This window comes from Phocoena sinus, chromosome 3 (genome assembly GCF_008692025.1).
Source record: "Phocoena sinus isolate mPhoSin1 chromosome 3, mPhoSin1.pri, whole genome shotgun sequence".
NCBI classification, from domain to species: Eukaryota; Metazoa; Chordata; class Mammalia; order Artiodactyla; family Phocoenidae; genus Phocoena; species Phocoena sinus.
The window spans coordinates 48,211,727-48,224,193 of NC_045765.1; the positions used below are offsets into that span (position 1 = coordinate 48,211,727).

Consider the following 12,467-nt stretch of genomic DNA (forward strand, 5'->3'; position numbering starts at 1 on the left):
GTTCTTTACGTTGAAGACTAGGTGAGGAAAACTAAAATGGGAACCAGTATCTCCAACCGGCTTAAGTTCAAGATCCTGTCCTTGTATTTTCTATTCTACTTTGAATCACAGCCATTCTTAACAGCATCCCTTGTTATAAGTTTATTTCCTCCTCCCTTCCTTCTCTCTTTTTTTTTTTTTTTTTTTCTTGGTACGGGGGCCTCTCGCTGTTGTGGCCTCTCCCGTTACGGAGCACAGGCTCCGGATGCGCAGGCTCAGCGGCCATGGCTCACGGGCCCAGCCGCTCCGCGGCATGTGGAGTCTTCCCGGACCGGGACATGAACCCGTGTCCCCTGCATCGGCAGGTGGATTCTCAACCACTGCGCCACCAGGGAAGCCCCTCCCTTTCCTCTCTTGCTCCCCCTGTCCCCTCTGTACCTCTGTCTTTTCTCACTCCCTTCCTTCCTTCTTTTCTTTGTTTCTCTCTGTCTCTTTTCTCTCCCATTTTCTCACAGACTCTTGATTTTTTATGCTTGATTTTTCTAATCATTGTCATATCCTAGTGAAGGAAAAAGGGTTGGACTTTATCAAACTTCAAGGGCCTCTGCTACCCTGGATTGTAAATCAGGTCCCTTTATAAGCTGCATTAACACATAAGGGGCAGGTCTAATCCACCGATTTTATAAGTAGTAGCTTACAAGTAATTGGATTCCTGAAGTTTCCTACTGCAGAGGAAGTCAGCCATTCCTGTCAGATGCAGTGTCAAACAGAGAGGACAGCCCTGTCGGAAAGAGCCACTTGGCATATGGTTTAGGCACTATTGGTGCAGTGGCCTCAGGTGGAAAGCAGTTTGGTGCCAAGAGATGAGAGACCTGGATTTACTTCCAACTGGAACTAATCAACGCTGTCACTTGGAGAAAGTCATCTGTCTCTCTATGTAGATCTCCTCATTGGGAAAATGGGAACAATAATCCCTCCCCAGTATGCTTCTTAATTTAAGGCATTTTATAAAAATTTAAAGTACTGTAAATAATGAGTGGAATAAATATAACTAATATTTATAGGCGTTTACTGTGTTAGATATTTTATATATACATGTACACACACACCACACACACACACCTTTCCCCCTTCATCCACCTCATTCAATCCTGGCAGCCACCCTGAGAGGTGAGCTAGGTGTTATTATCTGCTCTGAGCTAATAAAAAACTTGAGGTGCTGAGAGGTTAAGTCCTAACTCAAGATCAAACACCTGGTTAAGTGGTTGGCCCGATTCTCCTAGTAGTGGGAGAACCCACTACTTGGCAGCTGGCACCCCTGGCACCCCTCTGGGCCGCAAGACCAGGCTTCACTCAGCCCTGGTGGCCGTGCAGGGCCCAAAGCAGCCAGAGTCCTTGGCCTGGTGCTGCAGGCTCTGAAGAGCTTCATCTTGGGTTCCAAATACCCTCCGGACTATCCCTGTGTGCTCTAGAAGTACCTTCATCCTTTATACCTATTAATGCATGAGAAACGTTGGTTGGCTCCCATCTAGACCACTTTACCTCCTCGGGCGTCAGCTCTCGGGTTCCTGACCGCCTCAGCTACTGAGAACCGAGAGCAAAGAGCCCCTCAGAGCCACACTCACCTTTCTAACACCGTCGAGGGTAACTTTTAACCAGAGCTGTCAGAGCTGTTCATCTTGTTGGCTTTGGGCCCCAGAATGTGTTACTGCCTAAGGCTGGCCCATGACTTCACAGACAACCGTGTTCCGTAACCAGGGAGGTCTGGTTTCATGTGGCCTTGGAGTGGTCAGTCATTGCTGTATCATTCTTCAATGCCAAGTCCAAGACTTGCCTTTCACATGCTTCTGTGTCTGATGACTGTTTGCCTGGGTTGTCCTTTGTAGTGGATCCCACATGCATGGAAAGAGTTAAAATTAATAAAGCAGTTTTATTAACCACTTTAATAAAAGTTCAGGGGGCAAGCTGAAGACCCCCAGGAACAGCATTTGCTTGAGCTCTGTGAGTTGTGGTTTTGATATCTCTGCTCTACGTGATAAAGACAAATAAGAATGTTAAGACTATAGTGCATACAGCAGGGGTCTTGTTACTCCCATCTCTGAAACTTACACCAGGCCTGCAGTTCATCTTTGTGCTCTGTTTAGGTTCCTGATGGTTGAGTCAAGCTTATTTCACTAGCATTGGAACAGTTTTTAACGATGCCATCTCAGTGACGTTAATTCCACTTGGGTCACCTCTTACTACACCCCTGATGTACAAGGGGCCTGAGATAGCTTTTTCCCCTTTGTTGATATTTGATGCTTATTGAAGGAAGTGATGATCCCCAGTGGCTCAGGACTGGATGCCTCCAGGCAGGAGGATGGTCATACTTCATGGCTGGGCTCAGTTCAGGCAGTAACTGGCCCCTTTTCCCTAACCCAGCTTACTTCAGCTCTTTGCTAGAAGATAAAGAGCATCAGAAAAGCACTGAGCTGTGAGAGGGAACTCTTATAGTTACCAAGATTGTTATTAGTATGAAGCTCCTGCTGGAGAAACTTTTGTTGCCTTCACAGACACACAAACTGTGTCTGGGCAGTGGTCCTGGTGCTGGTCTGTGACTTGGTGTGGGCTGGCTGATGGCTGCCTAAGAGCCGTTATAGAGCTTATAAAATACATAGTTGTTGGCCTAGAGCAGGGCCTGGGAATCTATATTTTTCTAATGTGCACCCTAGTTTGAGAAGCACAGTCCTAGGACTGCCTCCTATAATTTTGCAATTTCTGTTAAAGTGGTAGATTACAGTAGCCTTCAATTAAAATTTTTTTTCCTTACAAGTCCAATATTCCGACCACTTCACATAACTTTCTGACTCAGATGGCCTTTTTATCATTCTGATATATCATACAACCTCCTGTGTCCCACCCTTCAGCCATTCATTTGACCAATATTTAACAGCTATCGAAGATGGGAATAAGGTAAAAAGATAAAAAGACACATAGTTCTAAGACTACAGGAGTCTTTGGTCTAGTCAGGAGACCAATGAACAGTAAACCAACTCTTGTAGAACAATTCATTGTTTCAGCTACAGAGGGAGCAGGTAGAATTTGCTGGAAAGTCAGGTAGTGCATCCTAGGGGAAAAACCCTTTGATTGAGGCTTGACAATGGAGAGGATGGTTGTCAGTGGTAGGTGAACATAGGAGAAGGCGGAGAGTTTGCAAAGGCTTAGTGGCCAGAGAGCCTGATAGGCGGCTAGAACTACACGTCTCTTAGTTTTGCCACCATATAAAATATGAGGCAACATGTGATAGAACCTAACAGAGTGGATATACTGACAGAGGCCAGCTCCTGAGGGGCTTGGAGATCACGTGTGGTAGTAGTTTGTATTTGACCTCATTAGCACATCTTCTTTGCCATATATGTAGGTTTTGTCTCAACACCTCATTGATCTGTATCTTTAAAAAATCCTGCCCCCTGACAATACAGTATGATGAAATTTCTTATTCTTACCCAATACCTTGGTAGCAGGAGAGAGGAAGTGGTAATTGGCTATATCCCCAGAGGAGTCCTAGCTTCAATTCTCATTTTCTGGCCCTGTTCACAGTCTTTGATTTCGGAAGCCAGAAGTCAGTCTGTCTGTGGGGCTTCCTTCCCCCATTAAACCTATGTCCTCTTTTGAAAGCCCTACCTCACCAGCATCATCTCATGCCATTTCCCTCCTTGATCCCTAAGCTTCCTCCACACTGATCTTTTTCAGGTTTTCAAAGAAACAAAACTTCTTCCTACCACAGGGTCTTTGCACACACTGTTCCCTCTGCTTGCAGTTCTCCATCTAAATCGATCTTCCCTGAAAAGGCCTCTTCCAGCCTCTATTTAAACAAGCCCCACTCCCTTGTATTTTGTGACACTTGATACAATTTTACATTGTTTTACTTATTTTGATGACTTTATTTCTTTATTGCTAGACTTCCCTTAAGTTCCATCCAGGGCAGTGACCTTGACGGTGTGGCTCACTCACAATTGCATCCTCCCCACTATTTAACAGTAAATATTAGCTACTTATTTGCTGAGTGAGTGGATGTGTGAATAATGGATGGATGGATGGATGGATGAATGGATGGGTGGAGAGTTGAAGTCTGTATGTTGAATTCTTAACAAACTGCAGCCCACCATTGTCCTTTAGGTTGCAGTTCCACTCATCCAGGCTCCTAGGGATTCTCTTCTCCCCCATGAACCCAACAAAGCTATGTCCATCCTTCATGCTGTGGTCTAAGCTCCATTCATTTAATGAAATCTGTGATCTCTAAAGCTGACTAGTGATTTGTGTCTCTCCTGACCTCTAAATAAAATATATGTTTATATTTTATTAATAACCTCGGAGTGTATGTGCCTTGTTTCCAGTTGGATCACTTATCCAAACTTCGTTTAAGTTACAATTTTTAAAAGACGTTTCTCATAAGAAAGGAATTTTTTTCACAAGAAAAGCAATAAGGAAATATGTTTCAGAGAATGTGAGAAATACGGAGTACAGTGAAGCCGATATGAATCCTGCATAATTTCTCCACCTTGAGTTATACATTCCACAACTTTGTGTGCATGTGTGCACATGTATAACTGTCCTGACTTTTCAACATAACATGATCCCCCTGTCATATAAAGACGTTTAAAGGCCATTTCACTGTATGCCTGACCCTAAGTTCTGATCTTTGGGAATCACTATTGAGTGCCAACAGAATACCAGACAGAGTGCTAGGCACTGAGGTAGATGTTATCCCACTTTGCATTATATATTGCTTTCTGGAAAAAGCCAATGTAAAGAGTAGCTACATTTCTGAGTAGCTATGATAGGTTGCAGAAGCAAGAGGTGAAACTCCAGAATAATTTGAATAGGGTCAAACGAGAAAGACTGGATACCTAACAGAAAGACTGAGTGCACTGAGCACACAGATGTCTTAAGAAAATGGTTTCTGCTAAACCTCTAAAACAACGAATTGGGAGCACCTCGGCAGACCTCTCTTCTCTGAAATCCTAGCTGTGAGAATGACTCCCGTTTTCCTTCCTTTCTAGAGCGACCGTCTTCTGATCAAGGGAGGCAGAATCGTCAACGATGATCAATCCTTTTACGCTGATATTTACATGGAAGATGGCTTAATAAAGTAGGTATATAGTACCCTTTGCTTTGTCTTTTGAACTTTCTTTGTTAGAGGCTCAGAAGGAAACTTGCTTCTTTTTTGCTTACTAGCCCATCGCTTCTGTGTGTTTCATTACTCCTCCTTAAAAATGAGTTTTTATTTTAGCCCTTCAGTCTGGATGCACATAATCCCTTAAAAATGGGAGCTAGCCTTAGTTCACTTGGATTACATGAATGAAATGAAAAATCTGAATTCAGTCACCCAAATGATGCTAAGGGCCCCTTTGGGCAAGCTGCACTGACGGGCACTCTATGTGTCTTGGAGAATTGGGAGATGTCACCACTGTCCTTAAGGTCACTGGAAAACGTCCACAAATCACAGCACCCTAAAAATATAAGGCCTAGTGTAATACGTACCAAAGGAGTTCAAATGAGGATAAGTAATTTAGAAGTGCACAGGGAGTAGAAATCCCTTCAGAGGAAGGTTTTGAGATGGAGAGGGCATTTAAACTGAACCTTGACTTAGGTAGGACTTGGATAGGCAGAGCACAGACAGGGCATACATAGGACAGGCAAGATTTCCAAATAGATACTTTAGGGATATATAATTACTTTAAAAAATGGTTTGCTATTGGATGCCTGTAAGCAGCACAGCCAGGTAACCTTTATGGGTAGCTTCACAGTGACCTTTAAAAAAGGATTTGATTTACACATAGCCTTCATCACATAGAGCAGGGTACTTCCCCACACTGATAAGATATCGTATAAAACTGGTATATCCAACCCACCGTATGAGCCATCCCTGGCCTCATTCAGTTTTATTTTTATCTTATTCAGCTTCATTGGCTAACTTAAGATTCTGGTTATAGATTGCTTACTTACCTTTGGAGACTTGGCTTAGATACAACTTTCTGTAGGCCAACATTCCTTACCAGCCCCTAAATCTAGGCTAGCTTTCCCTTTGATGAGCTTTTAAAAACCCTGTGCTTTTAGCAGTCGTAGCAATTCTGACACCGTTGGCCCTCTTAGAGCAAGGACCATATCTTATTCTTCTCCGTATCTGCAGCACTTACCCCAGTACTTAACACATAGAGACTTTCGTAAGAGCTACCTTTTATTGAGTATATAGTATGTGCCCGGCACTGCGTTAAATGTTTTACGTGCCTTATCATTTAATCTGCCAGCAATCCTATGAAGTGAGTACTCTTATTACCCCCTTTTCAGAGGAGGATAGAGGAGAAAGAGGAAGAAGAGTAAATAACTTGCTGAAGATCAACATATTAATCAATGCATTGAATGAATGGATGAGTGAATGAATGAATGAGTAACAAATGCAAGAATGAAGATATTTGTGTTTGGTAGCCTTGCCAATTTGCATAAATACTTTTTCATATTAGAAGCAGGAAAAATGGAATTGTTAGACAATTGTTATTCTAGACATGGTTAAGCCACTGGGGTTACAGTACTAAGCCAGGACACACGGTCCTACCAAACAGCATATCAGATTGTTTCGTATCTATAAAAAAATTGTTTTCTGGGTGGACCTAGAGATTATCATACTAAGTGAAGTAAGTTAAAGACAAGTATCTTACGATATCACTTGTATATGGAATCTAAAAAATGATACAAATGAACCTATTTACAAAACAGAAACAAACTCACAGACGTAGAAAACAAACTTATGGTTACCAAAGGGGAAAGGGGGGTAGGGATAAATTAGGAATTTGGGGTTAACAGATACACACTACTATATATAAAATAAGCAACAGGGTCCTACTGTATAACACAGGGAACTATATTCAATGTCTTGTAATAAAAAAAAATGCTTTCTGTTATGGATACCTGTCTTTATTTGTTTCTAGATTGCTAAACTTGTGAATCACTTGCAAAAGACTACTTTGATAAACATAAGTTACAACATTTCAAATCCTTATAATACTATGTTTATCTTGGAAGTCATTCTTTTAAATTGCTGGTTGTTTCCCTGTCTCACCAGGCAAATCGGAGACAATCTGATTGTCCCTGGAGGGGTGAAGACCATTGAGGCCAATGGGAAAATGGTGATCCCTGGAGGCATCGATGTCCACACTCACTTCCAGATGCCCTACAAGGGAATGACCACAGTGGACGACTTCTTCCAAGGGACCAAGGCTGCCTTAGCGGGGGGCACCACCATGATCAGTAAGTCCCCCGACTTTACACATTTCTGTAAAGCGTGCGAGGGGTCCTAGGGAGTGAGTTTAACCAACATGTTAACTGCAGTGGTCTCTGTTGGTAACTCGTACACTTCCCCTCAATTCAGTTTTTAGACTTTCTGCCTGATGAGACCTGAGAAAAGCTGGTTATGGTGAGGACATTGGCAGCTCCTGTAACCACATAGAGGAGATTCAGGAAGTTCATGACCTTGAAAGCAGGTGTCTTCTCTGTCTGCCTTAGAGCAGGGGCCCGATATACCATGGGTGGGGAATCAGCACTTATCACCTCTGGGCCAGTCTCTGTGGAAAGTGGACTTAAAAAGTTGTGGATCGTGGGCAAAAAGCAATTTCAGGACTTCCAACTTGGGTCTGAGGCAGCAGGGGCAGAGAGTACAGGCAGAGCAGTGAGAATGGGGCTGAGAAGCATCCCAGAGAGAATGATAATGAGACCTAACAGTTCTTGAGAGCTGGAGGCTTCATTGGTGGTTAGTGTTATTTAGTCTGTGCTGTGTTTTGACCAATTCGTATCTTTAAGATTGGGCAAGCTGGGGGGTTGTTTCTCTTGTTTTGTTTTGTTTTTCTGGTGACTTTTGCAATTCCAAAGAGACCTAGGGAGTTGAATGCCAGGATTACTGAGCAGATAGCATTCCAGGGCACTCCTTCCTAAACCAAAGGAATCCCAATGAATTGGCTCCCGTCCCAGCCCTGGCCCGCAACTTGGTCAGCAAGAGCACTGTTTACCACGGTATACATCCACTTAAGAACTCAGTACAGCCTGAGCTGTATTATTCACTGTCTTTTGCTTCCTTTCAACGGGAGCAGTAGCAGGGTTCAACTTCAGCTAGTTGGGTGTGGGAACCCAGGAAAATTGTGCCAGGGCCATAAAAGGTGCAATTCTGGGAGACCAAAGCCTTTCTTCAGCCAAAGGGAGGAAGCCAGCTGACTTCTCGGCAGCTGCCTGCCCACGAAGGCCCTGGTGTGGGTCCAAGCATCAGTAACGTAGCTCCATGCCTTTGCTTTCCGATAAGTGCACTTAGGCTGCCTGTGCTAGAAGGCTGAGGAAATCAGTGATGTTGGCCCGGCTTTCTGCCATCTTGCCGAGGAGCTGGACCTGTTCAGAATCCTGGACATATGCATTAGGCTTGGGCTTCTGCATTAGGGAAGGAGCTCCACGTGAGAAGAGAGGAAAGCATATAAGAACAACAGAAGTATACATGTCCTTTGTAGATAATTTTAAAACCCTAGGTATGCAGAAAAGAAAAAAAACTCCATAAATCTCACTTCACTGTCACAGTTTGGCTATATATTTTTTTCTATTTAAGAAAAAGGATTGTAATAAACATACTGTGCTTTAGCCTTCTATTTTCACTAATTAATATGTCGTGTATATCTTTCCATTCATTTATTTTTATTCTACCAAATTTTAAATGGACTCCTGACATCCGTTTTATGAAGGTATCACAATTTATGTATTTAACCAAACTTCCCTATTGTAAGACTTTGTTCACAGTTTTTCACTTACATAAATGTATAAATAGTGGCAAACATCTTGAGAGCCCAGATTTTGCATATAGCCATGTTTATTTCCTTAGGGATAATTCTTAGGCCTAGGAATAATTGTTGAGGTATGAAAAATGTCATGGTTTTTGATACACCTTTCAAAATTGTTCTTAGGAAAGTTGTACCAATTCATACTTTCTCTCGACTGCCATGGGGAACTATGAAAAACTCTAATTTTTGCCTTAACCTCACTAATGTTATTGGTGTAAATCTTACTCTTTTAAAAAGTATTATCCACCATTGCAGGTACTGCAAGAGTAGGTTTTGGCCTCAAAGAAACCATATTCTTGACAAAGAGTTTGCATGGAAATAATATCTGTGGGCCAAGCGTCAAGTTCACTTGACTGATACCAGGTCTTTTCCACGGCAGTACGCACGAGCCTTCATTCTCTTGTGCCCAGACATAACTTTAAAGCCCCTCCTTCTGCCCATAAAAGGGAGTCCAACTTTGATCACCAGCAGTGACTCCTGTAGTACTGGTAATAATGGTACACAGTAGGCGCTCATCAATTGATAGCTAATATTTATGGAGCGCTTACTATGTGCCAGGCATCAGGTGAGGCACTTTTCATGCATTGTCCCCTTTAGTCCCTTAACAAACTTAGAGGGAAGGCAGTGTTACCCCTGTCCCCAACCCCACTTGGTGCCCGTTTTAAGAATGAGAAAATTAAGGTTTGGAGAAGCTAGTAATTTGCCCAGGATCCCATAGCTAAGTGACAGTTGAATCATTAGCAACCTTGAAACCACCCAGGAACCCTTTCTAAGGTTAATCCTATGCTCAAGAAATAGAGACTTTGCTGTCGTAGCTAAGCAAGAAAGAGCAGACCTGTGCAGCGGGGGACCAAAGGCTGGGTCGATGAATCGCCCATGCGGGGCCTCTGTTGTTCAGTTGACCACGTGGTGCCCGAGCCTGAGTCCAGCCTGACGGAGGCCTATGAGAAGTGGCGGGAGTGGGCCGATGGCAAGAGCTGCTGTGACTATTCCTTACACGTGGACATTACCCACTGGAACGACAGCGTCAAGCAGGAAGTGCAGAGCCTAATCAAGGACAAAGGTGAGCCCGGATGTGCCTTCCTCCCTTCCCCCTTGCCTGTCCTTCCCATACTGTCCACTCATTTAGTCGCTTCTCCTTGCTGGACCCTGGAACCCTGAGTATGAATGCCAGATATAGGGGTACCACTATGGACCAGGCCATCCTACTTATTCCTTACAGGATCCCCATGAGATAGGGATTATTATCCTTACTCCGCAGTTGGAGAACCTGAGGCTTCAGAATAAGTAGCCCAAGTTCATAGAATTTGTAAGCAGTAGATCTACCCAAAGCCTGTGCTCTGCACCTCCGTGCAATACTGCCCATTGTACAGAGGAAGCAACGGAGGTCAGGAGGGGTTGACGTCTTACATGAGGTCATACAGCTAGTACATATGAGATTAGGAATGTTTAACCTCTATCATTGTGATTCCAAAGATCCAACCATTACTATTATGTAACAATAGCATTCTCGGAAGAGGCTAAGACATTTCTGGGAGCAAAGATGTGTTCGTACTCCAGATAGGAGCTTAGGGCCTGAAAGGTGTGTGTGTGTGTGTGTGTGTGTGTGTGTGTGTGTGTGTGTGTGTGTGTGTGTATCTGCGTGTGTCTGTGTCCTCTCTATGAGTCCATGATTTAGGTTCCCATTGACTTAGATTCTTCTATGTTTACTTCTTTCTGTGTTCTGATGGTCAAGTATTTCACACACGCACCACCCTCTCTACATGCACGCAGACGTGTGACGTGCTCCGCATCCGAGGGGGGCCTGGAGGACTTAGGGGAGTATGAGGAATGGCCTCTGCCAGTACCCATGGCAGAAGGAAGCAGGCCGGTGCAGAGCAATAGGATAAATGCCGCAAGATGCAGAATATTGTTATAACAGTAGCAATAGTGCTACGGTACTAGTACTAATAATACTATTATAATTATTATCATACGAATTTTATGATACTGTTATCAATGAGCAGTCTCGATGCAAAGGCCAGGAGTGCAGTGGAAGGCAGTGTGCTCGGGGTTCGGGGGAGGGGATGACCTCCCAGAGGACGAGCTCTCCTTTGCATCCCCCGCTCACCCCACAAGCTCTGCCCAGTTCTCACTATCTGATACAGAGGGTGAGATTAACCCCTCCCTTTTTTTGTTTTGGCCGCACAGCCGGCTTGCGGGATCTTAGTTCCCACACCAGGGATCAAACCCGCGCCCCCTGCAGTGGAAGCGTGGAGTCTTAACCACTGGACCGCCAGGGAAGTCTCCTGCCTCCCTTCTCTCTGTGTCTCCTTTCACACTGCATCTCAACTAGGTAGAAAAGTGAATGGCTTTAACACCCACTTCCCTTCTGAAGGGCCCGAGTCATACCACGGATGACCCAGAGGCTTGTGGGAAGGGTTGTGTTGGGAAAAACTGCCCTGAGTTGCACCATTCTGGGTAGGGAAGGTCCCAGATTACAGTCCACTTTTGGCCTGGAGTACTGTGGGCTGAGATGGCCCTAATGGCTGGAGAACAAAATTACCCTCCTTTCCTCTAAATGACTCTCTGTCCCCCAGTCCCACCTGTTTCTGTATATTACTCTATGAATAGTGTATTTGGGGGGAGAAATTAAATGGCTCTTTCCTTGTAACGCTGATGACTTAGATATTTAAGCCCAAGGTGAACCTTGACTTCTCTGCATTAGCTCTGTTACTTCCCCTAGGACAGGCTGTAGATCTTAGTTCTCTCTCAGACCCAACACCTTGCCCAGGCCTGGTGGAGAGCAGGCACTCACCAAGAGCAAAATAAACCTCTCCCAGGAGATCAGCCACGTGCTGGTGCTAAGAGTTTTGCATGTGTTGTCTTTTAAAGTTTCCAACCACCTTACGAAGCAGGATGGTGTTATTTTTCCATTTTACAGATGAGGAAACCGAGGCTCAAGGGGTTAGGGTTTCCAAGCTCACTGACCCAGCACGTGGTGCCACTCCTAGTGTGTGTACACGGCTAGTGTGCTGCAGTGATTCCTGACACTGTATCCTGCCTTGAGCAGTGTCGAGGCTTGTTGGCCCTCTGGGCTGGGAACTGTGGAGGGGGAGGCAGGAAGGAGCCGCAGAAGAAGAGACCATTCTGCTATGACGTCATAGGAATCGTCAATTTTACAGGGTAGAGGAGGAAATAGAAAAATGCTCTTGGAGAATGGGACTCATCCGCCTTGCATTGGGCAGGGGCCTGCGATGCCCTCAGGGCCCGGGGGGTGTCACAGTGGGAGCACAGGATGCGGCAGGGTCGTGATAATGCTGTCTTCCTCCTGTCTTCCCTCCCATCCCTCTCTTGCAGGGGTGAACTCCTTCATGGTTTACATGGCCTATAAGGATTTGTATCAAGTGTCAAACACAGAGGTAATAACCCATCACTGTGTGGTTTGGGGTCTCTGGATGGCTTTCCTGTGGTTGCCGGTGACCTTGACTCTTTGCACATGAGTTACTGTGGTCAGTGTGGGAGACTGCTTGGGCAAGAGAGCTTCCTGAAGTCCTCGCCGTTTACGCTACATTTTAAATAAGGTAACGGGCAGGGTGCCCGGGGCAAGGCAGACAGGGAACTAACATTTCCACTGGCAGCAGCTTTCTCAAAAGG

The 12,467-nt window shown here is 44.6% G+C and overlaps 1 protein-coding gene across 5 annotated transcripts in view; it reads left to right on the forward strand.

Moving 5' to 3' along the window:
• DPYSL3 (dihydropyrimidinase like 3) overlaps positions 1-12,467 on the forward strand; it is a 157,950-nt gene that overhangs the window by 117,239 nt on the left and 28,244 nt on the right. For all 5 annotated transcript variants that reach the window (XM_032627694.1, XM_032627691.1, XM_032627695.1 and 2 more), the window contains exons 2-5: positions 5,022-5,110; positions 7,082-7,266; positions 9,730-9,894; positions 12,171-12,232. In XM_032627694.1, coding sequence (XP_032483585.1) covers positions 5,091-5,110; positions 7,082-7,266; positions 9,730-9,894; positions 12,171-12,232 — 432 coding nt within the window. In that variant the 5' untranslated portion in view covers positions 5,022-5,090. The remainder of the gene's footprint in view (positions 1-5,021; positions 5,111-7,081; positions 7,267-9,729; positions 9,895-12,170; positions 12,233-12,467) is intronic.